Below are 26,218 nucleotides of genomic sequence, written 5' to 3' on the forward strand. Positions count from 1 at the left end.
AATTGAAGGTGGCACTTGGATCTAAAGCAGGGATGGCAAAACCCGGCCTGGGACCCCAGACAGATACAGACCACATGGGGTCCCCTCCTGAGCTGGATCCATGGGGCCGCATTCAGACAGCAGTGTGAGTCCAGGCCAGAAAGCAACACAGTCCAGGGGGAGTGTAGTTGTAAAGACATGCATTCATGCAGCTCAGAGCCATGGGCATGTGGCTGCACAGAGCTCTGGCCAGGCAGGGGTAGAGTTGGATGTGTGCAACAGTGCGGAGCTGTGTTTGGTCAGAACTCCATGCCACTGCATGCTCCTGGCTCCTTGCAGATGCATATCCCCAGTTTTGCACGGCATGAATGCATTTCCATGCAGCCACACATTCCTGAACCCATGCTGCTGCACACCCCTGGCACTGCAGTCCAGTTAGAGCTTTGTGCTGCCAGGCAGTGACAGAAAATTGGAGGCATAAGACTGCAGAGTTGTATTTGTGCAGCCAAACACTCCTGGCTCTATGCTGCCTGGAGGCATGGAGCTCTGGCCGGTCAGCAATGTCAGGGGTATGTGGCAGTGCAGAGCTGAAGGGCAGTACACTTCTGGTAGACCACCAGACTACCAGAGGACCGCATAAAATAGCCTGCAGTCCATATGTTTGATACCCCTGATGTAAGGTAACAGGAGAAGATGGTGTTCTGTGATGTTCTGGTTAATTATCTGTAAAAGGGATACAGGCTTAGAAAGGACCTAAGAGGAGGAGACAAGAGGACAGGTCTAAGAAGTCAAATTTCTCTCCCCACTGAGATATCCCCAGTGAACTGGACTGACCACTGGAGAGAAGCCTGCCTCATTTGACCTGAGGGAACCTTCACTGTCCAGTAGCAGAACAGAAATAGCTCTGTGCTGCATATGCTACTCCAATTTAAGGGTAAGAGAAGGTGCCACCAGGGCCCTTGCAACTCTGTTCTTCCTCAGTTCCAAATTCCTGCCTCTCCTCAAGCTTTTGGACAGTTTCTCAATCCAGTCTCTAAAATCTCATAAGCTCTCTAGGTAGGCTCTAGCATCTCTGGCATCTGTATTAAGAGAGACAGTGGAGAGAACACGGAGGAGATGAAAAGCCTGGGTAGGTCTCACAAGAAACTGTTACTGAATCTCACCATTCAATAATATAATTCACCTACGTAAAATAAAACAACACCTTCCAGTTTAGCTGAGTAACAGTTAGCCTTCCACCTTCCCAGCCCTTCCATGGAACAAGAGAAATGACTAAAGTGGTTGAGCTGATTTCCTAAACTCAACCCAAGCTCCATCTGCAAAAATGGGCTCCACCTCACCCAGGCAAGCATACCAATTCTGTGTAACCTTCCAGAATGCCCCTGCCCCCCACAACATCCACACTCAGTGGGACCACATTAATTCTTGAGCTTCCCAAGACTCTCAACATTGGTGGAAATGGGGCAGGATTTATCCTTCAATGACAAGGCAAATCCAGAAAATAGGGGAAAGGCATGCAGATGGTCAAGAGACACTAACAGGGATAAGAGACACCTGATATCTCATTAAAAGCGTAGCTGGAGCTTCACTGGGTAAAATGTCTTAAAATTCTTAACAGCCTGGCTCAGGCCCTAAGCTCTGTAACTTTCAAACTCAGTTTCAGGTATCTGCCAATTTTGCTGTGATAAAACTACTTTTTGTTGTCCCCCATCAAACATTTATACTATATACAAACACAGTCCAGGCTACTGTTGATGTCAGTTCTGTATGAGGAGAGAGTTTCTGTGTCTTGGCTGCATAGCAAGGGTATCTATCAGTAGCAGATACTATACAAGGCCTTGTAGAGGTAACTTTCTCTTTATCAGTAGCAAATGCAAGATGCTTTCTTAAGAAAATGCTTTGTGTAGCAAACTGTCCTGACATCCCACGTGAGAAGCCAAAGGCCTGGAGACCACTATTGCCACATCCTATCCTTCTTCTTATACTTTTGTGACAGTCTATTGTGGGGCCTACTGATGGCTTGAGGAAGATCTATGAAATATCAGGAGTGACAATATCTATTCTCTATATAAATAGTTTTACACATGAGAGTGGGGACATGTTATTAAACTTTGGATATTGCTCCTCTTTGTTCTCCTGCCCCTGAAGGCTGTGGACTGAAAAAACTGAATCATCTAGCTGTGGTCACACTTGAATATCAAGTATTAAAAATAATTATGTGATGAGGGGACTCAACATTTCTCAGCACAGAGTGTATAATGTGATATCATTACAGTAAACGGAACTATAACTTAAATAGAGTATTGCATTCAGCAAAGGTCTTTGTTCATTTACTATTTTATTTTAATTACCTCACTAATGTAATTCAACTATAAACATGCACCCACTCTGGAAGAACTGCAAATTTAACCATAGTGCATACAGATCAGCAGACATCAAAAAAGGTCATAATTATTTCCTGTCTATTACAGCCTGCTTGTCCAGCAGAGACTTTGTTACAGAATCTGATTGACGCTCTATTGGAAGATTTATGTTTATTTGTTTGGGTTTTTTCTCCGTTATTCTGAACTAATGGTGAATAAACCCTGCTGCTTGTGTCTAGAAATGGTACAGAGAATACACAAACTAAGGCAAAATATTGTGCACTCCTACAGTTTGTCCGATCCTGCAGACCCTTACGCTTCTAAATAATGATGTCAATGTGATTCACTTCTAGACTTAATCCCAAGTAACAATCACGAGGTGTCTGCTAGTCAGCCACTCTGTAATAGCAGCCATAACAATCACATTCAATATTTTAGCAGGAGGGAGTAAGTCAAAAAATTCCACCACCCTGATATACAACTTTAGAAAAGGAAGTTACACGGAAAGAGGAAGTTAGAAAGAAATTTAAAGGAGCAGTCAAAAACATAACAGGCATGCAGGCAGCTTGGAAGTTGTTTAAAAATACTATATTAGAGGCTTAGGAAAACTGTATTCCACAAATCAAAAGGGTACCAAGACCACCAAAAAAAACCCTGCATGGTTTAACAGCAGAGTTAAGGAGGCCATTCAATGAAAAATGCATCCTTCAAAAAATGAAAGGCATGCCCAAATAAGGAAAACAGCAAAGCCCACAAACTCTGACAGGTAAAATGTAAAAATGAAATAAGGCAGGCCAAATAAGGAGCTGAAAAGATAATAATAAAAGCTCTTAAAAACATACCAGAAGAAGGGAGCCAACTAGATGACCAGGATGTAAAAGGTGCACTCAGGGATGATAAGGCCATAGCAGAGAAGTTAAATAAGTTCTTTGCATTAGTATTTACTGCAGAAAATACTGGGGAAATTCTCATGCCAGATCAGTCCTTCCCAGCAGATAGGTCTGAAGAGTTGGACCACATTAAAGTGACAGCAGAAGATGTTTTAGAACAAATCAATAAACTAAATACTAGTAAGTCACCAGGATCAGGTGGTTTTCACCTGAGAGCTCCGAAGGAGCTCAAAGATGAAATTGCATGACTACGGGCAATAGACCGTGACCTATTGTTACAATGGCCTCTGTGCTGGTGGACTAGTGATTTGGCAACATAACACCCATCTTCAAAAAAAGAGTCCAGATGTGATCCTGGGAACTACAGTCCAGTGAGTCTCACTTCCATGCCTGGCAAGTTAGTACAATATATAATAAAGAACAAAATTATCAGTCACATGGACAAATATAATCTGCTGGGGAGGAGTCAGCATGGTTTTTGTAAAGGGAAATTCTGCATCACCAATCTCTTGGAGTTCTTTGAGGGTGTTAATAAACACATGGAAAAGGGAGATCCAGCTAACTTTCAAAAAGGTTTCAACAAGGTCCCTCACCAAAAAAAACCTGCATTGTCACAGAACTGGAAGAAAGCTTCCATTTGTGGATTGAGAGCTGGTTAAAAGATTGGAAGTAAAGGGTACAGCTAAATAATTACTTTTCAGGATGGGGGGAGGTCAAAAGTGCAGTCCAGCAGGGATCTGCTCTGGGCTCTATTTTGTTCAACATTTTCATCAATGACCTGGAAGTGGGGGTGTACAGTGAAATGTCCAAGTTTGCGGATGACACCAAATTATGCCAGGTAATCAAGTCCCAGGCTGATGGAGAGGAGCTACAGAAAGATCTCACCAAGCTAAGCGAGTGGGGAAAAAAAGTGACAGATGAACTTCAAATGTTGACAAGTGCAAGGTTATGTACCTGGGAAAAAATAACCTCAGTGACCCATACACAGGGCTGGGTTATGAACTAGGTGTTCTGAAGCATGACCTCCACTTGCAGGGAAGAACAGCTCCAGTTCCCGAAACAAGGTCAGAAAACAGACCCTGAATTCTCTAAAAACATCAGCTCAGTGTGCAGTGGCATCCAAAAAGTCCATAAAATGCTGGGCATCATTAAGAATGGACTGGAAAACAAACAGAGATCATTATCATGCCATTATACAAATTGATGGTGCACCCACATCTTGAATACTGTGTGCAGTTCTGGTTCCAACACCTGAAAAAGCATAAAGTAGAACAAGAAAAGATACAGAGAACGGCAACCAAAATGATGAGGGCTGTGGAGCAGATGCCATACCAGGAGAGACTAAAAGAATGTTACGACTCTTCAGTTTGGAAAAGAAGTCTGAGGGGGAATATGTGAGAAATCTATAAAAATCACAAAAGGTGTGGGTCAAATGAACAGGGAATTGTTGTTCACCAAATCCTGGAATACTAGAACTAGGGCATATCCACTGAAATTAGTAGGAGACAAGAGAAAGTAAAACTAACTAACATGAGAAACTAACAAGAGAAACAAAAGTAACAAGATAATTTTTGCACAATGCATAGTTAACTTGCACAATTTATTGCCCAGGAGGTGGTAGAGGTACCACCAGACAGCGTTGCCAGGATCAGAAATGGACTAGGCACATTCATGGAAGATAGATCTAGTAACAGCTATTTAACAGAACAGTTGGAGATGTTTCCTCTGGCATCTCTAAACCAATAATGATGGATGCCAGGGAATGAATAGGGGATGAATGAATGAATAGGGGGAATAGGGAATGAATGGGAATGGGAATAGGGGATGAATGAATGAATGAATAGGGGGAATGAATAGGGGACAGATCACTCTAGATCCAGCTGGGACAGCACTCTCCCTCTAGCATCTACTACTGCTACTCTGAAACAGGATACTGAGCTAGACAGACCACTGGCCTGACCCAGTATGGCATTTCTTATGTTTTTATGTTTCATTAAGGAATCAACCCCACAGTACATACCTTCATTAACAGCATGAGGTTTAATAATGCAACATGTACAGTTTATAAATTTTGCACTATTGGCTGGTCCACGACCTCCACCTGAAGGGAAGAACAGCTCCAGTTCCTGAAAACAATTGCAAATGAAAATGTTTTAGCACTATACAGTCAATGGTATGTCTCAGATCTTTAGTACAAGCAGTATTTTGAGACATCTTAAGTCATAAAAGACAGTCTAATTCATTTATTTGGGGCTAAGAATATTTTCCCTTTAAAATGTATCCTTTTCTCCCTAGCACCATTGCTACAGACATATTTCCTGCCTTAGCTACATTTTGAACTATGCTGTTGCCCTAGTCAGGTTTCTTGACACCACTTCTTCCTACATTTCTGTATTCAGTTCAAACTTATTCTAACTTTCATATTACCCTACAAATCCATTCCTTTCTCTGCATCTTTAATCTCATTTCTTCGGACACTACATCTTCTTCCCTAAATGAATGGGTGGAATCCCCACTTAGCTCTTAATACAGCATGCACATACATACAAGATTAGTATGCACACTGGACCTCAATCCTCCTCTGAGAATTCTTTTATTCTTAATAAGTAACAAAACTTGCTTGAATTTCTTGGCTGACTCCCCTTTCTTTAAATCTTCTCTACCTTTAATCTTTCTGAATTTGGGCTCTGGCCTGGCCCAGATACCTGGGTAAGTCAAGAGAATAGCTCTGCATCAACATAGTACCCTCAACGCCTGACAACCTGCAACACAAGTTCTTCCCAAGTCTTTTCCTAACTGTTGCTTTTGCCTTCTTTTATCACTCCTAACTTCATGCCTTCTTCCACCTTCATCATCTACCACAGTCAGAACAACCTGCAAGCAAACATTAGCTAATTTCCCTTGATATAGCCAATTAGACTATTAGCCATCTTCAGTGCAGAAATTCAATGAATTTCTTTTAAAAGAAAATAATAATAACCTGTAGACACTACCAAAATCATCAGATTTTTTTACCTTGTATAACAGTCTCAGAGCTTCTTGAGTTGCCTCTCAGTTAAGTAGTAGTATGTTTCAGATACAGTCAAGTCAAATTTAGATTTTCCCATGTTAGCTCAATGAGCTAAAGTTGAGAGTCGAGAAATATCTTTCTCTGCCAGGGTACACTGGAAGGATAACAATACCATATTCTGGAGCCAAAGGCTGTGGCTAAGGATATCTGGCATGGGATTTTAGTTAGAGAAATAACCATCAATAAAAATGCTGTTCTAATGTGCCTGTTTAATTATTTTTTGAAAGACCATTCCTTATTATATTAAGGTAATTACTTTGAAAAACCTAGCTGCTTTTTCTCTTTTTTTATTTCTGTGTAATTATTTTGCTAGACTTGCCTATAAATGTGTATCATTGTGTTCCCAAGGTTCTTTGGGTAGATGTGATATCTTTTATTAGACCAACAAAATAGCTGGAAAAAAAGTTCTTGATTTTTTAGCTCCAGGATAGAATTTCTATCCAAACCAGATAGACCTCAGGACAGCCAATATTCCAGATCTTAGGACACTGGGCTGTGAAGTGCAGCGTGGATGAGTGGTTGAATAACTGTCTCTTTACCTCACAGCTTGTGCTGCTGCACTAAGCAGCCTGACACTGGACCAGGAAAAAAGGAGAGGGGAAGAGACTGACTCTGCCCTCACCAACAGGCCCCACATATATGGGATGTAGGATACCTCAGTTCTAGATCCTGCTCCACCTGGTTTAGATCATGCCCCCCCCATCCCTGATGAGTCCTCAAGCGAGTCCCTCAGTCTCTCTCAATGGAGCCTGTCCCATTTTGTATAAGTAATTAAACATTTACTGGAGCAGGGACTTGAAGCTGAGTCTCCCAGACTTGAGTATACCCCAGTGGTCAGGACAAAGTCGCTCGTCTCTCTTCTTGGTGCAGTAGTAAACTGCCTAGTGGAAGGCAAACTGAAGTAAGGAAACAAACAAACTATTCAGCCAACTAAAGTGCCCAGCAAACCTTCATACTGACCAAAATGCAATCTTTAGCCCCACAGTTGTAAACACAAATCCCCATAACACGCAAATATCACTTATCATCATTTATACTTCAGTACTGGTAACACAAATCTATCCAGTTCCATGCTTTTCCTAAGCATCACAGAAAATAGTAGATTGTAAACTGTTAGTGTGAAATGACACCCTGTGTCTCACACCGCAATACAAAGCCACATAAAAAGCTACCTGAAATGAGTCACTCCTACTCAAAACACAGAACTATATCTATAGCAAACCTAGCTGAAGTTCAACGGGAGCTATTGATTGTTCAGGATGATGCCAGAGAGATATGAGTTGTGGGTGATGGAGGGAAAGTAAGTAGCTGGGATGATGAAGGAGAATGCCTGAGTGGAGCACAGGTGGTACTGAATGATTTAGAACCCAATTTTCTTGCTTTTCAGGATTTAGAGTGATAGGCTATGAAGTCTACAGTATACAAAAGGACTTTATGTATACTGCATACAGCAAACAATAGAAGGGCTAGACTCCTAGTCTTAGACAAATTTTTCAAGTGTAGTCTCTTCTAATCAGAGCAGAAGTGCACAGACACGGTAGCATAAAGATAGCTTACTCTGCAGCTGTCTGTGTTGGAGATAAGACTTCTGTCTACAAATATCACTATGCAGAATGCATAAATCAGCACTACATTCAACTGAAAAAACAGCATTGGGATTTCTGTACCGACTGCAGCCCAATCACTGGATTGTGATACAACTCAGTAAATGAGCAAAGTTAATACATTTAAAATCTTACTTGAGCTGCTGAAGCAATAGAGTCAGGGCCATGAGCTGCATTTCTTATACCATCTATTCCAAATGTGGCTCGAATACTATCTGGAGCTTCAGTCTGTGCCACACCAGAGTTTGCAGGTCCCAGTAACATCTTCCATTTAGACACAGCATCATCTCCTAAAATCTCCATGGCAACAATGGAACCACTTGTAATGAACTGGAGAAGCTCACTACAAAATACAGAGAGAAAGCAGTGATGAATTCTTCAGAAGGAAAAACTTCACCAGCTCTGACCCCAATGCGCAAACCTCATCAGTGTTGCAGCAAAAGTACATCAGTTCATAGTAAAAGTTGTAACACAAAGTGGCGGGTAGCACCAGACTTCAGAAGAATGCCCACAGACATGAGCAATGGTGGATGTTACAAGCGTACTCGTTACTCGGAGTAGTGTATTTCCCAATCTGTCCCTTCCACATGAATCTCCCATACAAGACTTGCACTCAACCTGTGCATCTTCCTTACCAAGAATATATTCACATCAAAATTCCTATTCCCTACTCCACTATCAGAGGACTTGCATCTAACTCCTGTCCCTCACTAACATAGAAACAAAGGGCCTATTCTATCTTATTGATTTTACTCTGAACTGAACATAACAACATAGTGAGGCAGGAAATAATACAATATGTATATTGTATGTCTTTTATATCTATAAAAGACTTGTATATTATATTCTATGGTTTTTTATATCTATATAATTATCCTCATATGTTTAGTATAGGCAATTTGCTCGATGCTGCAAAAAGATAAGGCACCTGAGGACTTTGGGATGTAAGAGCCAAAATGAGAAGACATCATACTATTGGAAACACAAAGGAGAGAAAAGAAAGTGGTTTGTAGGGTTTTTAATCAAAGTGATAACATTCTTGACAGTGTAGAAATCTTGAGATTTTGGGGAAGAGACTGATTTTGGGAGACCGTACAGATTGTATGGTTAAAAAACACAAGATTAGGAGAGTTCAAACTTAGTTCATTAAGTGTACCTTTATCACTGGCCTTTTGAACATATGCAGTATGCCACAAGTTTTAATAACCTGTTCACATATTCTTAAGCTCCGTACAGCATAATGCTGTCACACAATGAATTAGAAAATTGCAAACATTTTTATTCAGTCATTTTAGGGTTACAGATTTATACATATGGGAAACAATATCATTTCTGGCAAGCTCCAAATGCTTTTTACAAAATATGAAATTAAACATCCTTTATTATTTCATTTTACTTCCTCAAGAAGTAATAATAGTTTTTCCTACTATTCAGTAGACTTTCATTAACTATCAAGTTTGCCAATTAAATCTGAGAGGACTGTTTATAAAGACACTATAATAAATCACTAATGAAATGCTAAAAGCAATCAGATATGAGAGTTAACATTTTTATTAGCATTTGGATATTTTTTTGTTCTCTTACTACAATGCAAAGAAAAAATACTGTCCAGTAAATACCAGGCAGTCAGAGCCCTGGATGACAGACAAAATAAACATAGTGAACAGACAGCTCACAGTTTCTCAGATAACTGCCATTAGTTTAGCCAGGCATGAATAAAATTGCAAACAGAATTCTTGTTCATTTATGAACCTATCCAAGCAGATTAACTTGGAAAAGAAAAAAAGATGACAAGCTGAGTTCCTTGATGCTCTACAAAATGGTCAAAAGTTTCCTTGAATCATTTCCTTTTCCATGGAAAGAAGGAAACCATCTCCACCTATTACTCCCAGAAGAAACCTGCCAATTATATTCCTGAGGCTCAGGAACCCAAAGATCATCCTGAAATTGGGCCTTTAAAATTCTGTCATTACAACCTACAGTCCCTGCATGACAAAAAATAGAAACCTTTGGGTTGACCTCACCCAGGTAAATTATGTAAGAGTTGTAAACCTAGGTCTAGACTCAGGAATGTATGTCAAGCAACCTTGCCTTTATTGTGACCTCCTTTCATAGCCAAACAAATTCTAAATGTAGATCAACAAACAGCATTTACCTTACTTGAACGCAATGCCTCTGGAAACTCTTGCATGCATGCACACACAAATTATTACTTGTTTAGCACAGGCAATATGTTCAATGCTGCATAAGCCACAAAGACAGGAAAAACCTTGCCTCGAACATGTTAAAAGGTAACAAAGACTGAGAAGACTTGTGCTTGGAAAAATCCAGGAATGGAAAGAGTGATTTGTTGTTTGAAGCCTCTTGGTATTATGGAACTCAGTATTTTAGAAGGGTGAATTTGTCTATATGCATATTCATTCAGTCACTTATGGAGAGATCTAATATATCATGCATTCAATATATAAAGCAGTACAGAGACCCCATAGAGTTTTGCTTTTTGTTTAGGACTAGCCCTACAAGAGGGCATGCTTGCGAGCAAGAAATCACACTTTTGGGCATTTGCTGCCAAATCAGTATCCAAAACTGGTCATTCCACTCCAGTTGTCACTGCCTGCAAGTCCCATTCTGTGCCTGAAGATGCTGCCTTCTAAATGTTGAGTCCCCTCCCCAGCTCAGATCATTTTCATTCCTCATAAGGTGTATGCATTCCTTGGCGCTTAATCAGCATGAGAGGGCTGTGGAGCCAGGTATCCACCAGCTGGGAGGTATAGTGCTCTAGGGAAAGCTGAATGAGGTTCAATGGTATACTTTACGTGGGGCCCTTGCAAATCAAGACCAGCTCTGGGTTAGCCATTATCTTGTAGTGTCACATAATAAAATCTCACCATGATGTTTTCTCTCCTCCCCTCCCCCCCACAGTTAATGATCATATTAACCTAAAAAAATAAGTACCTACTTGTAAAAAGGCCTGGACTGATGGTCTACATAGAAATCCATTGCTTCTTTCCTAGAAGAGACCAAACAAACATGTAAGACATGCATGAACAGTTCTTCACTAATATGCCTCTACAGGTAGTTTCTTCCCAACAGTTTGTGGGTTTGCTTATGCCTGGAGGTAAAAGAATCTGTATGCTTCCACATCTTTTACTATTGTTAGCACAACTGCTAATACTGTTTTTAGCCACATAAATAATCCTTCTAGTGTGAATCCTCCTACGCTCTTGGCTTTGATGATATTGTGTAGCAAATCTGCCTTTCAAATTCACTGGCTCTTCCCATGTTCTGGTATTATGAGAAAAGGCAAACAAGAGCATCAGAGTCACCTTCCTTATAATTGTAATAGACTGCCAATGTGGGTTCACCAGATTGGTGTGAGATACTTACCCTGGGCTAGAAACAGTGCCGGTGAATTCTGAGCGATCCCAAGGGTGGAGCAGGGGAGCCCTGCCCTATAGAAAAGGAGAAGCCAATCGAAAGAAGGGGTTTTCAATCCCCTCATTCACATGGAAGGGGGACGGCTGAAGTTGGGGGCCAGCCACGCTGAGCCCTGGTTGGCCAGTTTGCAAGCCAGGGAGGGACTGCCAGAAGGGATAAAAGCAGCAGCTGAACTGGCATGTGGGGGCTGCTGACAGTGACTCCAGGGAATGACGCAGGAGGCCTAAGAAGAGCTGGGGAGAGCTGACCCAGCACAGGAGCAGAGAGACCCCTCTGAAGAGCCTCGTAGACCCTGGGAGAAGAAGGCAGAGGCAGTCGGCCATGCCTCCAGCCCTGCAGCAAAGAGGGAGCAGCAGCCAGGGCTTGGGGCAGAGAGCTGGTGCCCCAAGGCCCCATTGCAGTGGGCTGGATGTGTGGGGCATCTCGGAGGCTAGGGGTAGCAGTCGGCCCCCCACTCCACTGCAGAGAAGAAGCAGTGGCCAGGAGCGCAGGAGGCATCCTTATCCGGAGCAGAGAGCTGGGCCGCTGAGTTGAGGAAACCCCTTACCTTTCCTGGGGAAGCAGGACAGCAGCAGGCAAGGCACTGGGATCCTGAGGAGCAGCAGAGCACCAGGACAAGGGTCCCTGGGAGCTCAGAGCGCAGGCTGGCACTCGGAGCGGGATTGGCAAGCTGAGAGGTGTGTGGGGTGCCCGGTCAATCAACTGGAGCAAGGGTTTAGAGCAACGACCCCTGGGAGCTGCCTGTCCTGCTGACCCTCTGCCACTGACTGCTTCAGAGGGGACTCAGTCCTGTCCCTTATTCTGCAGCTGACTGTCATCGGATGGAGTCCCTGAGCTTTGTGCTTGGATCATGCCAATTGCTGCAGGAGCCTACTCTGTTGCTTGTTGCTTGCCTTGTCGGTTGTCATGGAGGGTCACCCTACAGCCTCTTTGGGGGATTGGGGTTTGATACAATTTGATTGCTGCAGACCAGAAGAGCCTACACTGTTGCAGTCTGTCGTTTACTGGGAAGCCTGTTGGAGCTGCTGGAAGTAAGCACCTTGCTTCCTTGCGGTAGCATCTCAGCAGTGGCTGAAAGCTGCCAGTTATCCTACCTGTGGTTCTTGAGTCAAGGGTTGACTAATGCATTCTGGTTTGTTTTGTGATTCTGGTTATGCCATTTAAGTTCACTTGTAAATAACTTTTCCTATTATTCTTGTTTTGTAAATAAAGTGTAAATAGTTAAATCAGTTAAGTGTTAGACCTTCTTGGAACCACAGGCTGCTCTGTGGAGAGCAGGGGCCGGCTGGAAAGTAAATTGGTGCTGGCCGGAAGCCTTGCCCCACTCTCACCACACCATCCCCGATACTGGGCAGGGGTGGCAACTATTGTGCAGCCACCTAGGTTACATAATGTTTGTTATTTTAGAGACACAGGTTGGAAATACATTCATGATAATAAGCTACAAATCTGCCCATAACTTTCTTACTGTAACTGGACTACTTCCCCAAACCCCTTTTTTGTCAGACTGGGTTATTAGGCCATAGAACTTTTTGCACCTTAGCTTCTGTTTGCAGATGCATCTGAATGCATTAAAGCTCTCTGAATTCTAGAAAAGAGGTGAAAATGAGGAAAAGGATGATTCACAGAAGTTTAGGGCTAGAAGGGACCTTGTGAAATCATTGGGTCCATCCCCCCTGCTCTGGGCAGGAAAGACTGCTAGGGTCAAATAACCCCAGCAAAGTGTGCATCCAGTCTCCTTTTGAAGATCTCCAGGATAAGTGCCTGTATCACCCCCGCTGGGAGTCTATTCCAGTCTGGTCACACAAACTGTGAAGAAGTTTTTCCTAATATCCAGTCTGAAACCTTCTATGAGTTTATGACTGTTGCTCCTGGTTTGCCCCAGGGCGTTTTGCTGAACAGTTGTTTGCCTAGCCCCTGATGCTCACCCCTGATATATCTGTAAGCTGCCACCAACTCTCACACCAAATCTTCTCTTTTCTAGGCTCAACAGTTCTGTATCTGTCAGCCTTTCCTCATATGACTTGCTCTTCAGGCTTCTAATCATACAAGTGACCCTTCACTGGACTCTCTCAAGCTTCTCCACATCCTTGTTGAAGTGTGGCACCCAGAACGGGATGCAGTACTCCAGCTGCAGCCTCACCAATGCTGAGTAGAGCAAGAGAATCACTTCCTTGGTTTTGCTTGAGATGCATCAGTTGATGCATGCCTGGGTATTATTTGCTCTGCTAATGGTAGCATCACACTGGTGGCTCATATTCATTTTATGGTCAGTTATGACCCCCAGGTCCCTTTCAGACATGATGCTAGTTAAAGTAGCACCACCAAGGTTGCAAGTTTGTTGTGGATTTTTCCTCCCCAGATGGAGCACTTTACACTTCTCAGTGTTGATGGAAGAGAAGCTGTTTTCCCCCACTACTTTTCCACTTGGAAACTTGCTATGGCCCTACATTTTCCCTATGGGAACACACTAATTGCCACATATGCGGTTTTTACACCTGTCTGCACTACTGTACTGAAGCAATCCCCAAGCTTACAAAGTAAATAAGCTAGTCTAACAGCATGTCAACGCTGAAGTGACTAGCTAGCTCAGGTACTACTGGAGATATAACTAGCATTATGGAGATCAGTATATGCTAGCCACTTAAATATCTACTCAGCTTCTTGGGCAAGCTTTGCAGCCCATGCTGTGATCTGTTCCACTATGTCAATGGTACCTGAGGCAGTTAGTTGTTTCTACAAGCTGCACTGAATGTACTGTGGACCTCAGTTCTACCAGCCAGTGATTTTCTTACAACAGCATCAGCTAGAGCTAGCAACCTCCTTCCCTCCTTGCTTTGAGGTGTATGCTCTGTAACTGCTGCATGATGTAAGTCCAATTGATTCCACTAGGACTTCTTCACATGGAGTAGCTACCAAATTCATAAGGGATGTTAAAGTGCTCTGCTACATCCCAAATCCAAATTTAACAGGTTTAGGTTTTAAATTGTAATGGGTGTTGGTTTGTTCTGAACCCTGGAGAGCACCCGATTATGAAGATGTGATACAGAGAAATCCAAACTCCTGGAAAGGGAGAGCGACTGCCGTGGAGAAGCAGCATAGCTCCAAGCCCATGGCCGAGGTGCAGAGTTCACCATTAAGTTAAAGATTTGCAGTGAAGATTACTCGGTGAGGAAAGGTCAGCAAGCCAAATGCCAGTTACAAAATCCGCAAGTACCAATGGGGGGAAAACAAGGTTGAAGTGTCCTATTTGTTTACAAAAACTGTTCTCTGAAATGTGTGGGTATCACCGCAATTCACTCACTTCTAGCAGCTCTTGATCTAATGCACTATCCTGGCCTTCACAAATGATCATTTCTAACATCAGCTGGCAAATTCTCTCCAGTGTACAACACGCCTGTCTGTAAATTACCCTCTACAAAGACAGGGAAGGAGGAGAAAGATCATATCAGACACTTGCACTTACACATGAGTCCAGTGGCTCTCAACCTTTTTTTAAGACTTGAGGCACCCCTCAGAAAAATGCCAGCTCTTTTGTATTTTGACTACAGAAAAATAATAGGACAATACTTCTGTTGCAAAGAATTCAGAAAGACCACAACAGATCAGGAGGTTTTTAACACTACAGAAATCTCTAGGTTTACATGTGAATCATGTTTACACACCTAAGACTGCTAACATTGCACAGCACTTTTGAAAGGATCTCCCGGCACCCTTGTTGAGAATCACTGGTACAGTCCCCGAGTCTAATATTGCAGTCCTTACTCAAAGTAGAGGAATAATTTCTGTATAGTGACCCATATATTTGAAAAAGTTCATTTCTATCACTCTTCGTGTATCTGTAAACAAATCATAATTTTCTCCCGTGTTAGTCAAAATTATTTGCTGAGGAATTTTTAACCTGTAGGTTGTAGTTCACAAAGTAATAGACATTCAAAATTTGAGTTTTTTTGATCGGAAATGCAGGCTACAAGGTACATTTCTGCTTACTAAGGGGGGGAACTGAAGGTTTTTTCTAAAATGAAATAAAACCCTCTTCCCACAAATATTCTAAAATAGGTGTTTAGAATCCACTGTTTCAGCAAAACTTCCTTCCAGTAAGTGCACTGACTAAAATATTCATGGAAAGCGAACTGCAAAAGGGTATGAAGACAGTCTTAAGCAATATCATTTATAAACCTGAACAAATATTTGTGAACAGTTAAACCACGCATATCCCTGGCTCCAATGCTTAGTCAAGGAAAACTGCTATTGCAGTAATTACAAAACTGGACTGACTGTCCAAAATCTAACCCCCTTTTGCATTCAGTCTCAGCAGAATTGGACTCATAGAGCACTGAAAGCAGGATTTATCTTGAACAGTGGGTTGGACTGAGGCATGATTAACTGAGGAGACAGAAGAACTGGCCTTTCACAGCACATGTCTGACCTTTCTTTCATACCTAAGCAATGTTGTTTTTTTTTTACAGGTGGTGTGAATCAAGTTAACAGAGTTTTCCAGGCAAATGTCAGCAATAATCCCCTTTAAAGAAAGCAGCAGATGCCAATGCTATTCTGGACAAATAACCGTACAGAGAACCGTCACACTCGGCTTGTGACAATAATTCAGTGCTACCATTAGAATTATGATGCATTATCATGGATTAACATAGAGGGCCCCATAAAAACTCCATATTATCAAGTCACCATTTATATATTGAGCCATTAAATATTATAGTCTAATGAGGTGCTAGGTAATGATTAATCATTATTAGGGCTGTCAATTAATGACAGTTAACACGTGCGATTAATGCGTTCATTCATTTTTGCATTATTTTTTTAACGTGTTAAGCGCTCCAGGTGATAGGGGGAAAAGCAGCCCCTCCCCTGTTGCTGCTGCCGGCCGCACATATATATGGCCAGCAAGCAGCCAAGCAGGGTCCTGGGAGCAGATTCAGCATCTGGATGGGGAGCAGAGGTTGGAGGGCTTGGGGACTGTCCAGGGTGTGTGTACGTGTATGTGTGTGGGGGGGTGCCTTCCAGTGCTGGGAGAAGCTATCCAAGCACTGGGGCTGTGGCAGGGCAGGGTGAGGTGCCTGCCCCTCCAACAGGGGAATGGGGGGGGGTGCCCTTTGAGGGTGGCAAGGGCCAGGCAGCCCCAGGCAATGCTGCTGGAGGGTGCAGGGGGCTGCAGGTCAGGAGTGGGGGACACCAGCAGTGCCTGGGGTGGGAGGGGAAAGAATTCTATTATTGTTTTAATTGCAATTTTAACCGTGCAGTTAACACAACTAGTTTTTTTAATCTCTCAATTAATTGCCATTAATTTTTAAAAATTCTTTGACAGCCCTACACAGGCATGGAGTCACTTATAAAGTAAAAGGAGTTTAAATCTCATCTCAAACTTTAGGATTTCTTTTCCTCAAAGTAAGCCATATCCAAAACAAAGATGTACCTCAAACCTTCAATCATAGAACAAATCCGCCCACAGAAATAAGGAGGAGCCTACTACTTCAGGACAAAGCGAGTGAAATGACAGAACATCAAACCACAGAATAGTTTGCAATTATTAAGAACAGACTGAATGGCTAGAAAAGATCCCACAAAGATACCCGAAAGCCTGGATGTAGATTTGGGTGGAGAGGGGTTCTGTATTAGATACGTGACTATTTGTAAACTACAATGGTAGGGTCAGGTGCAGTAGCAGACAGCAGCATATGATCACAGAGAGAGGCAGTCATGTCCTATCCTACCACTACCTAGGAGAACCAAAAAACTTTGAGGTAAGGGAATACCTCCTTGTGGCATATGAGAACCACAAGACTTAGAATAGGACTCTTGGAAAGATGGCATATTTAAAGATAAGGTGATATTTCTGCTCAGGGATGTTGTGTAGATAGGTGTGGCATAACCACAGTGGAGTAGCCATGCAAGGATCCTGGCAAACCCCTTTGTGGTAGATCCACCAAATCCATTCTTTCCCCAGCTAGTCTTCTCTGGCCACCAGTGGTCAGGCATCCGAGTGACATTCATACCAAGGGAGCAGAAGCCACATACAGGTCAGCACTGCCCTTGCCCTCAGCAGAGCCACACAGACTGCGCTGTCTCTAGGGACTTCCACAGCAGCTGCAGAAGGTGGCAAGGTTGGTTCTAGGCGCACAGACTAAAACTGTGGATTTACTGTAAGGCAACAAATTAATCAACTTGAAACAACTGTACCATAATTAGCAATCAAGCTTGCATTAGGCAACTGGGTAATTAAAAGTGGAGGCAAAGAAATGTGTTACTAGCAAGCATCATCTGAGTGCTGAATTTATGAGAATGACCTCTATTTTTATTCAAGCACACATTATATATTTACACACTTGCAGTAAGCCCAATAACATTTGCACAGGACTTTTTCATTACCTAGACACTGTAAGGTCTCTACACTGTTTGAGGAACTTACATGTCATTATGAAATAGATTACTGCTTTCTTTATTACTCAGTAGTATCACTTTAATATGCTGAACATGGAATAACTAGGAAAATACAGTGAAATAAAAAAAAGTAATATTCCAATCCTACAGTAAATGTTCATAGAGCCTTACCGTGAAAGCACCATCATTTTGGCCTTGGTTATTGTAAAGCCGGCATTAATAATGATATCAATTAGCTCTCCAACCCTGGGTGCTGCATCAGGCTTAATCAAAGCCAGTGTTCTGAAAAAGAGAACATTGCATTTGCCACAAAACAACCAGTCCAAGGTAAGTGTTACACTTAAAGAAAACACCATCACACAAAAAGATATCCAATCAGTTATCCAAACAGCTCTGCCTCAGTTTTCCATGACCTCCCATCTTGTATGTGTGGTAAAAACATTTTCATTCTTTCCTTCATACCATTTGCCTAAGGGATGGTCAGCAATCTCTATGGGCTCTCTGTCTCTGGGTCCCAGTGTGTAATCTAAAATGTCTGCAAGTCTCACAAGTAAGTCCTTTTTACATTTGAAACTCCACAGATCTTTGGGAGTACTGTCCTGGATATAGTTGTTGTTTACTATGAGATGTAACACCACAATTTTCCTGTGCATGAATAGCACTTGAGATAGACAGAAGCAGCCATTTATATGCAAACTTATTTCAATTTTTAAAAAGTGTAACAAGCCAGAGGCTTTTTTCATCATATTCCCTGCCTCCACCCTGCCACAGTACAACCATTTTGTTTAGTTTATTTCTTTCTCTTCCTTCTTAGTCACTCTGCTCCTAATTAAGAACCCAATCAAAATGCCTGTAGCCTATCTACATTGAAATCTTCCTCCAAAATTGTTTTTCTGAAATGCTCATAAAGAGATTATTCTTATAACAACATCTCAGGGCTCTGACTGAGGTTGAGGTATCACTGTGCAAACACGTAAGATACAGCCAGTGTCCCAAAAAAGCTTACCAGATAAGAAGCCAGGACAAAGGGTAAGAAGAAACAAGTCAGCATCCCCATTTTACTGACTTTGAACTTGATTGCAAGGGAGTTAAAAGAAAAACGAGAAACACAGCACCTATAAATGATCCTCATCTCTCGCTTTCTAAATACATATTCCCTGGAATTATCTTTCAGGCTATTAAATTCTTCAGGTCAAAGGCTGCTTTTTTTACCATTGTTTTGTACAGTGCTAAGCACACCTCTCAGCACTAAGCACATTATTAATCAAAAATAATAAGCACAAAAGCTTATAAAGCCTATGAAAAACATTTTGCGTACGTGTTTCTTTGGGTGGTAAGTCAGCAAACATGCTCAGCCTGCAAGCCAACAGATGACTTACCTAACTGCCTGTCCCACAACTATGTAGGATACTATGATATTCCAGAGGAGCTTATCCTTTAATCTGTTTCCAGTAACAAAGGATATGCAAAACCAAATGTTTCCCTTATTGTGGTACCTCTAATAAGAAAAAACAAAGGCTGCACTTTTGTTTTTTATTTTCTAGCCTGCTGGGGAAGAGAACCTTTATGACCACCAGCTTGTTCTAACTGGTAATACAGCACACTGAATTTAGGAGAAATGGACAAAATGCCATTCCACTTGTTCTTATCCTGGGAATCAACACTTCCCACAGCTTATCACTCAGTGACTTTATAGTAAGTGGGAAGGGAGAGAGTGGGAAAAGGAAACAAGAAGGAGGAGGTGGAAACATATCTGACATTTTGGGTGGGGCGGAGAGGGAACCAGAGCTGAGCTTCAGAGTTCAGAAATAAATCTGAACTCCCCCAAGCCTCAGGGCTGCTCAGATCTGTGGATCAAACAAGACCCAGGTCTAAGAGAAATTGTAAAATAAATAAATAAGACTGACCCAGGCAATGTAGTTTGAAGGAGAATTTCACTTAAACTCAAAGTTAGCATTTTCTTCAGGAAGGTTTTTTTGTTCTGCAGGCTCTTGGAGAGAGGTTGTTAAATCCGGAAATAATGTGATTTACTTTGCTAATTTCAAGTTTAGAGAAGAGATCCTTAAGTGTTAGCAGTATGCAGTGAAATACTGTATATGGAAGCAATTAATTTAAAGGCCAGCAGTACAAACTAAAATGAGCATCTGCTGGTAGGGTTTTTTTCCAGCACTGACTTATAGAATTCAACATTTTCAGAGAGCGTTTCATGGAGGTGTGCAGAAAAAAGTGTTATAAATCAGAATGCTGAGGTTCATTTCTGAGATTAGATTTTGATTCATAAGACCTACTTCAAGATTTAGTCATACGTTTTAGGGTTTTTACATGTCTGTCTCCGCCAAGTGTATTTCTGAATGGTTATGGCTAGGAACAGAGGAAAAGGAATTCAAATTAGACTTAACTGCTTTATATTGTACAGTCAGTCTGAATGTAACAGTTTTTGTGGACACTAGGAAAAGGGGAACAGTGGCTAAGCAGAGGAGAGATACAGGTGCAATACGTGAAAAACAATACGAAGTGTAGTCAGGAGCATGAAATGCTTTTATTTTAAATTTAAGAACTTTTACAAGTACTGTACCTTAAGTTTTGTATGGGAAGAAATACTGGCTATGGTATAGGCCTAGAAACACATCAATGACTTCCCAAATGAATACAATCTCCCAGTGTGTCTGGTTTACTGTGAGCATGCTAATTATTTTTCAAACACCAGTTATGGTAACTGAATATATTAAAAGACATATTCTGTTTAAGGACACACTTGTAAGAAAAAACTTTTACTTGGCGTTGTAAGTCACCTAAGATCACAGGTGAATGATTAGAAGTGGTGGCAGACAAGGGGGAATAGGAGGAAGGGAAATCTCTTTTTTTCCCGTGAATTGTGGTCATCATGTGCATTTCATAGCACTTTGCCTTTACTTATGTGACCTCTGCAATTTTTATAGTTTGCACAGACCATATGCATAGTTTTCCAAATGATGGGAAGGGCAGAGGTGTGGGGAGCATTTTGACAGTCAAATGGTATAGAACAACAGAAATAAATTGGGGCAGAGGAAAGAGCAAGAGAGAGCAAGAGAGGTGTGTGAACTGAAGCTGTTTTAAAGTAATCTTTTGGAACTAATTACATTTCAACTTAACAGGGTCCCTAGAAAGACTGATATTACTGCAATTACAATCAGATAAGGGATTCTGTAAAAACTGGCCTCTTTTCACACATCAGTTGTATTCCCAGCATATACCTGGAGTCACATTTGCTCACTGTATTTACAAAAGCAAAAACCCCAGTTTCAGAAGGCTGGAGGTGCACGTCACCCTCCCTTGCAAAAACAACCTGAGTTTTGCACATGCATCTCCAGTGACCCAAGCACAGTCTCACATTTGAAAAATCCTGCCTGAACATCTCATCCTTAACTAGGCAACCTGCTATGAACTTAAGGGTGTTATGAACCACCCAGATATTAATGAACTAGGTTCATTGAATCACAGAAAATTAAGGTGGGAAGGGACAGGAGGTCATCTAGTCCAACCCCCTGCTCAAAGTAGGACCAGCAACAACTAAATCATCCTAGCCAGAGTTTAGTCTAGCCAGCTCTTAAAAGCCTCCAAGGATAGAACTTCTACCACCTCTCTGGGTAGCCAGTTCCAGTGTTTTACTATCCTCCTAGCAAGAAAATTTTTCCTAATATCCAGCCGAAACCTCCCTTGCTGCAACTTGAGACCATTGCTCCTTGTTCTGTCACCTGCCACCACTGAGAACAGTCTAGCTCCATCCTCTTTTGAACCAACCTTCAGGTAGTTAAAGGCTACCATCAAATCCCCACTTCAGTCTTCTCTTCTACAAACTAAATAAGCTCAGTTCCCTTAGCTTTTCCTCGTAAGTCATGACCCCTAGCCCCCAATCATTTTCACTGACCTCCGCTGGACTCTCTCCAATTTGTCCACATCCTTTTGGTCATGGGGGGCCCAAAGCTGAACACAGTACTCCAGATGTGGTCTCACCAGTGCTGAATAGAGAAGAATAATCACTTCCCTTGATCTGCTGGCAACACTCCAACCAATGCAGCCCAGTATGCCGTTAGCCTTCTTGGCATCAGCCTTCTTGGCATCAAAGACACACTGCTGGCTCATATTCAGCTTACTGTCCACCGTAACCCCAAGTCCTTTTCTGCAGAGCTGCTGTCCAGCCAGGCAGCCCCCAGCCGGTACCAGTACATGGGATTGGTTTAATTCAAAGTGCAGGACTTTGCACTTGTCCTTATTTAACTTTATGAAATTTCTTTTGGTCCAATCCTCCAACTTGTCTAGGCCTCTCTGAATCCTAACCCTACTCTCCAATGTATCTACTACTTCCCCAGCTTGGTGTCGTCTGCAGACTTGCTGAGGGTGCACTCTATGCCATCTTCCAAGTCATTGATGAAGATATTGAAAAAAACCAGCCTCAGGACTGACCCCTGGAGCACTTCACTTGACACTGGCTGCCAACTAGACCTCAGGCTACTGACTACTAGGCTCTGAGCCCAATGATTCATGCAGTTTTCTATCTACCTTATAGTCCATTCATCCAACCTGTACTTTCTTAGCATGCCTGCGAGATAGTTGGTTGTACTGTACCAGGACATTAGTATTGCCACTTCATTATCTGGCAAAGTTATAACAATGCACCCACACTAGCTCTTGTACCAATGCAGGTACATTAGGAAATATCTACATCCTTAATCAAAACAATTACATCAGTGCAAGCGTTGTAGACAGGCCAGGCCTGAGAGACTTGTGCAGTCTCACAAAGAGATGACTAAGAATGGGAATACACCTCAAGAGTTCTGAAATGCAAATTCTCTCACACTGTTTTCCCTTCTGTTCCACCTCCAAAACAGTAGCCAACATGCCCAGAGGCCCCATTTAAGAAGATTATTCCTGAAGTAGTTTTGGTGGCAATGCTTTTAAATGATGAGGTAGCATCTTAACTTCATCAGGCCTTTCAACTTCATCAATGTATTTTGCTATTGTTTGGATTAAAATGTTAATTTAAAGTCTTACCTAGGTCTGGTTAGAGATCTCTGAAAGCAAACCAACTTCAAGCCAGTTTGGGGACAAAGAGCACATGAAATGAGGCTCTCTGGAATTTGGAACAGCAATCAAAGAACAATGCTCAATGTCCTTTCTGAAGGTTTTGAGCTAAACTCTGGTCTGGGTTACCTAGTTATATATGTAGTGTAACACAACTTAAGTCAATTCAGATTTATCCCAGTGTAAGCTACAGAAAAAGTCTGGCCTAAGTTATTAAGATCTCTCATTTGTGTTGTTTTTCTCTGGGATAGGCTTTTGGCAAAATGTGGCAGCCAGAGGAGGTCTCTTTGGTTACACCGCCACAGCTGAAATAAATTTATGAGCTAATATAAGGGACCAGATCTTCACTCCCAGGTGGTCTCTCCACACCCCATTTCCCTCCCACTTCCTGTCTTATTGGAAGAGCAATAGAAAATGGGTACAAGCCTCCCTCTGCCCTTTCTGCATCATAGTACTTAGGGTCGGAAGGGACCTAAACAGATCATCAGGTCCAACCCCCTGCCCCAGGCAGGAATGGGTGCCGGGATCATATCACCCCAGCCAACTGGATCGTGTAATCAACTGGATCTCATAAAAACATTGTGTAATTGCATGTCAGTGGGTTTACACAGCTGCAGCAAGGCTGGACTGTTCCCCAAGCAAGTTTATCCCATGACTCTTTAATCCAAAATGCATTTAATCCCTGGAGCAAGGACTAGAACCCAGATCTCTCACATCCCATGGGAGCGTCCTCATTACTAGGCTACAGAGTCACACTCCCTCCTGCCTGCTGTCTCACTGGCCTCATTAATCTTCCTGCAGAATGATACAGGTTCAACAAACTGGATGGAAAATAGTACCAGCCCAACCCAGCCTCTAATTTGGCACTCCTGGGAGGAGTGTGGAAAAATGTGGGTTCCCAACCCCCAGGCTAAACAGGGCCTAGAACCCAGTTTTCCCACTTCAAATGTGCTTGTCACTGCTCTATTACATGAAAGGTACATAGATAGGAGCCCCTTTTTCATCTCTATGTGTTTACAGTCATGGCTACTGTGCTTTGTGCTGAACTCAGTGATATTAGTGTCAGCCATAGTCTGAGTATATCAGACCAGGTGCCTCAGATGAGACAAACACAAGCACTGCCTGAGTTTATCAGGCATCAGATAGGTGTTGACACACTCAACACAGCCAAAATGGCAGCTGTCCTGGAAATGCTCAGTAGCAGCACCTTAACCACTTAAGTAACTTAAATGGAAAACATAAGTGCCTAGAGACTCTCAGGTGCCTACACAACTGCATGGGGGTTTTGTGGCTTGCGCTCTAGGACCTGGGTGCCCTTGTTCCCCTGAAGTTATATTTTAGGCACCAAAGTTCTTCTGTGGATGTGGCTGGATCCAAGTCTCTTTCCCCAGAACTGGAGCAAAGAGCAGTTAATGACTAAGGTAGTGTTCTGGGGGTTTTAACAGTTAAGATGAAAGATCAGAGATTTGACTACAGAGATGGGTTGCCTTCTCTTCTATTCCAGCTATCAAAGCTCAAGAGCCCCTCACCTCAGAGGCAGAATAACACTAAACCCATTTCTTGCCCTCCCCTTCCTTATAGCATCAATTACAGAAATTCTGATTCCTCCAGCCAAATGCAACCACTTGAACAAACTTGCTCATGTGATGTTCTCAGGTAGCAAATAAATCAAAATTTCAAAAACTGCATCTTCCTACCTTTCTTTGCGGCTGCCCAGCTTGCGGGCTGTATACTGGTCCCCATAGTCAACTAAGGAAAGGTGTCGGGAAAACACAGTAACTTTGTTGCCTATGAACAAATCCTCAAGGTGTAAGCCATCGTATTTAGTGCGCTTCAGAAAGGTGCGATGATTCTTCATGTCATACTGCAGAGAAAGACATAGTCACCAAACAGCAGGAGCAGGTAAGTCAGCTGTGAGCAGATTTAAAATAAATTCTCTTCTATTTTGGGAAGTCTCAAAAATATTATGGGATCTGCGGATGCTCAGAAGGTGAAGCCAATATTATGAATTTGTTCCACTTTAACTATCTCTCCCTTGGGCTGACAAGTATCTAAGACTTTTTGTGTTTCATTACTTGCTTGTGTTATTTTAAGTTGCAATAACTGCTCCTGATGCCTCCTGGGTATCTCAGTCCAATCTGAATTAAAGGGAGTTTCAGTGACATTTTCCTCAGGAAAACCACACTGTTTCAGACTGATAGGCCATGCCAGAACTGCTTGCAACATGCTGTAACAGGTATCTTCAGGGCATCATTTCAATGATACTAAACTAACCGTTTGTACTATACATGAGTCAAAATTAGACACGAATGGCTGGTCTAAACCATGGGTTTGAAACACTGGCTACCTAGAACCACAGGCTGAATTTCTGAGCTTTGTCAGCTAAACTCTTCATCTTTCTCAGAAAGGTGCAAGACGTTTCATGCAGTTTACTAGGTAGGCTAGCCAAGTATTAGAGGAGATCTTAAAAACAACAGGTTCCTTTGACTGCAAGTAGATGCTAACACTTTCAAGGCATTTATGAAAAGAAGGGTTTGTCCTCACTCAAAACTTCCTCTTCCTAATACTGTGTTATGTACTGCCCTTCTCCACAATGCTTTAGTAGTGTTAAAATAGAAAACCTGTTCCCCTTCCCTTCCTGCACCCTCCCTGCCTCAAAGTTTTGGCCTTTTTTCTTTCAGATGCAAAATTAATCTTTTGGATGTTATGAGCCATTTGGGTACATTTCTCCCTTGTGTTTATCATGAATGGAAGCATTAGAAATCCCTCAGAACAGCCTGCTCTCACGTGATACACAGCCCCATTCTTTATACTGCAAAACAGATGAACAGTTCCAATAAGCACCCATTTTTGGAGGGGCTGCAAGCCCTCCCCAGACTCTGGAGCTCTTGATACTTCCTCATCAGGAGTCAGAATAAAGCTTCTTTTTCCTTTTTCATGTATGTTCTGATTTCATATCCTGTGTTCAAATACATGAGTTGAAGAATTTTATCATTTTTATGATGAAGAAGGCACCGGGAAATGTGGGGCCCCTGCAAGATTCTCTGGGCAATCTGGTGGTTGCACCAGAGGAGAAAGCAGACCTCTTTAACCAATTCTTCACCTCCATTTTCTTGTGCAGGGACTGGGACTTCCCCACTGTGATGCAAGACAGACTCGAGGGGAATGCCTCCAGACCTCAGGTTGGGGAGGACCGGGTTAGAGAGCTTCTGGAGGGGCTGGACATGTTCAAATCAGCGGGTCCAGATGCTCTCCACCCCAGGGTGTTGAGGGAGCTAGCAGGGGTTATTGCAGGGCCCTTGGAACAGCTTTACGAGCGCTCGTGGTGCTTGGGCCAGGTGCCAGATGATTGGAAGATAGCCAACGTGGTCCCCATCTTTAAAAAAGGGAGGACGGAGGACCCGGGCAACTACAGGC

General features: G+C 42.4%; 1 protein-coding gene and 1 long non-coding RNA gene across 4 annotated transcripts in view; one reads left to right on the top strand and one right to left on the bottom strand.

Moving 5' to 3' along the window:
• Positions 1-25,737, top strand: part of LOC109304312 — a 35,970-nt gene extending 10,233 nt beyond the window's left edge. Inside the window, exon 2 of the long non-coding RNA XR_002099346.1 lies at positions 25,483-25,737. This is a non-coding gene — a long non-coding RNA (uncharacterized LOC109304312). The remainder of the gene's footprint in view (positions 1-25,482) is intronic.
• Positions 1-26,218, bottom strand: part of NME7 (NME/NM23 family member 7) — a 194,191-nt gene that overhangs the window by 97,727 nt on the left and 70,246 nt on the right. For all 3 annotated transcript variants that reach the window (XM_019526785.1, XM_019526786.1, XM_019526783.1), the window contains exons 3-7: positions 24,499-24,665; positions 17,912-18,022; positions 10,866-10,916; positions 8,042-8,249; positions 5,253-5,358 (exon numbers count right to left, since the gene is read on the bottom strand). In XM_019526785.1, the coding sequence (XP_019382330.1) occupies positions 5,253-5,358; positions 8,042-8,249; positions 10,866-10,916; positions 17,912-18,022; positions 24,499-24,665 (643 nt within the window). The remainder of the gene's footprint in view (positions 1-5,252; positions 5,359-8,041; positions 8,250-10,865; positions 10,917-17,911; positions 18,023-24,498; positions 24,666-26,218) is intronic.

The sequence above is a fragment of the Gavialis gangeticus genome, unplaced genomic scaffold (assembly GCF_001723915.1).
Source record: "Gavialis gangeticus isolate Ggan-Ray unplaced genomic scaffold, GavGan_comp1, whole genome shotgun sequence".
Lineage (NCBI taxonomy): Eukaryota > Metazoa > Chordata > Crocodylia > Gavialidae > Gavialis > Gavialis gangeticus.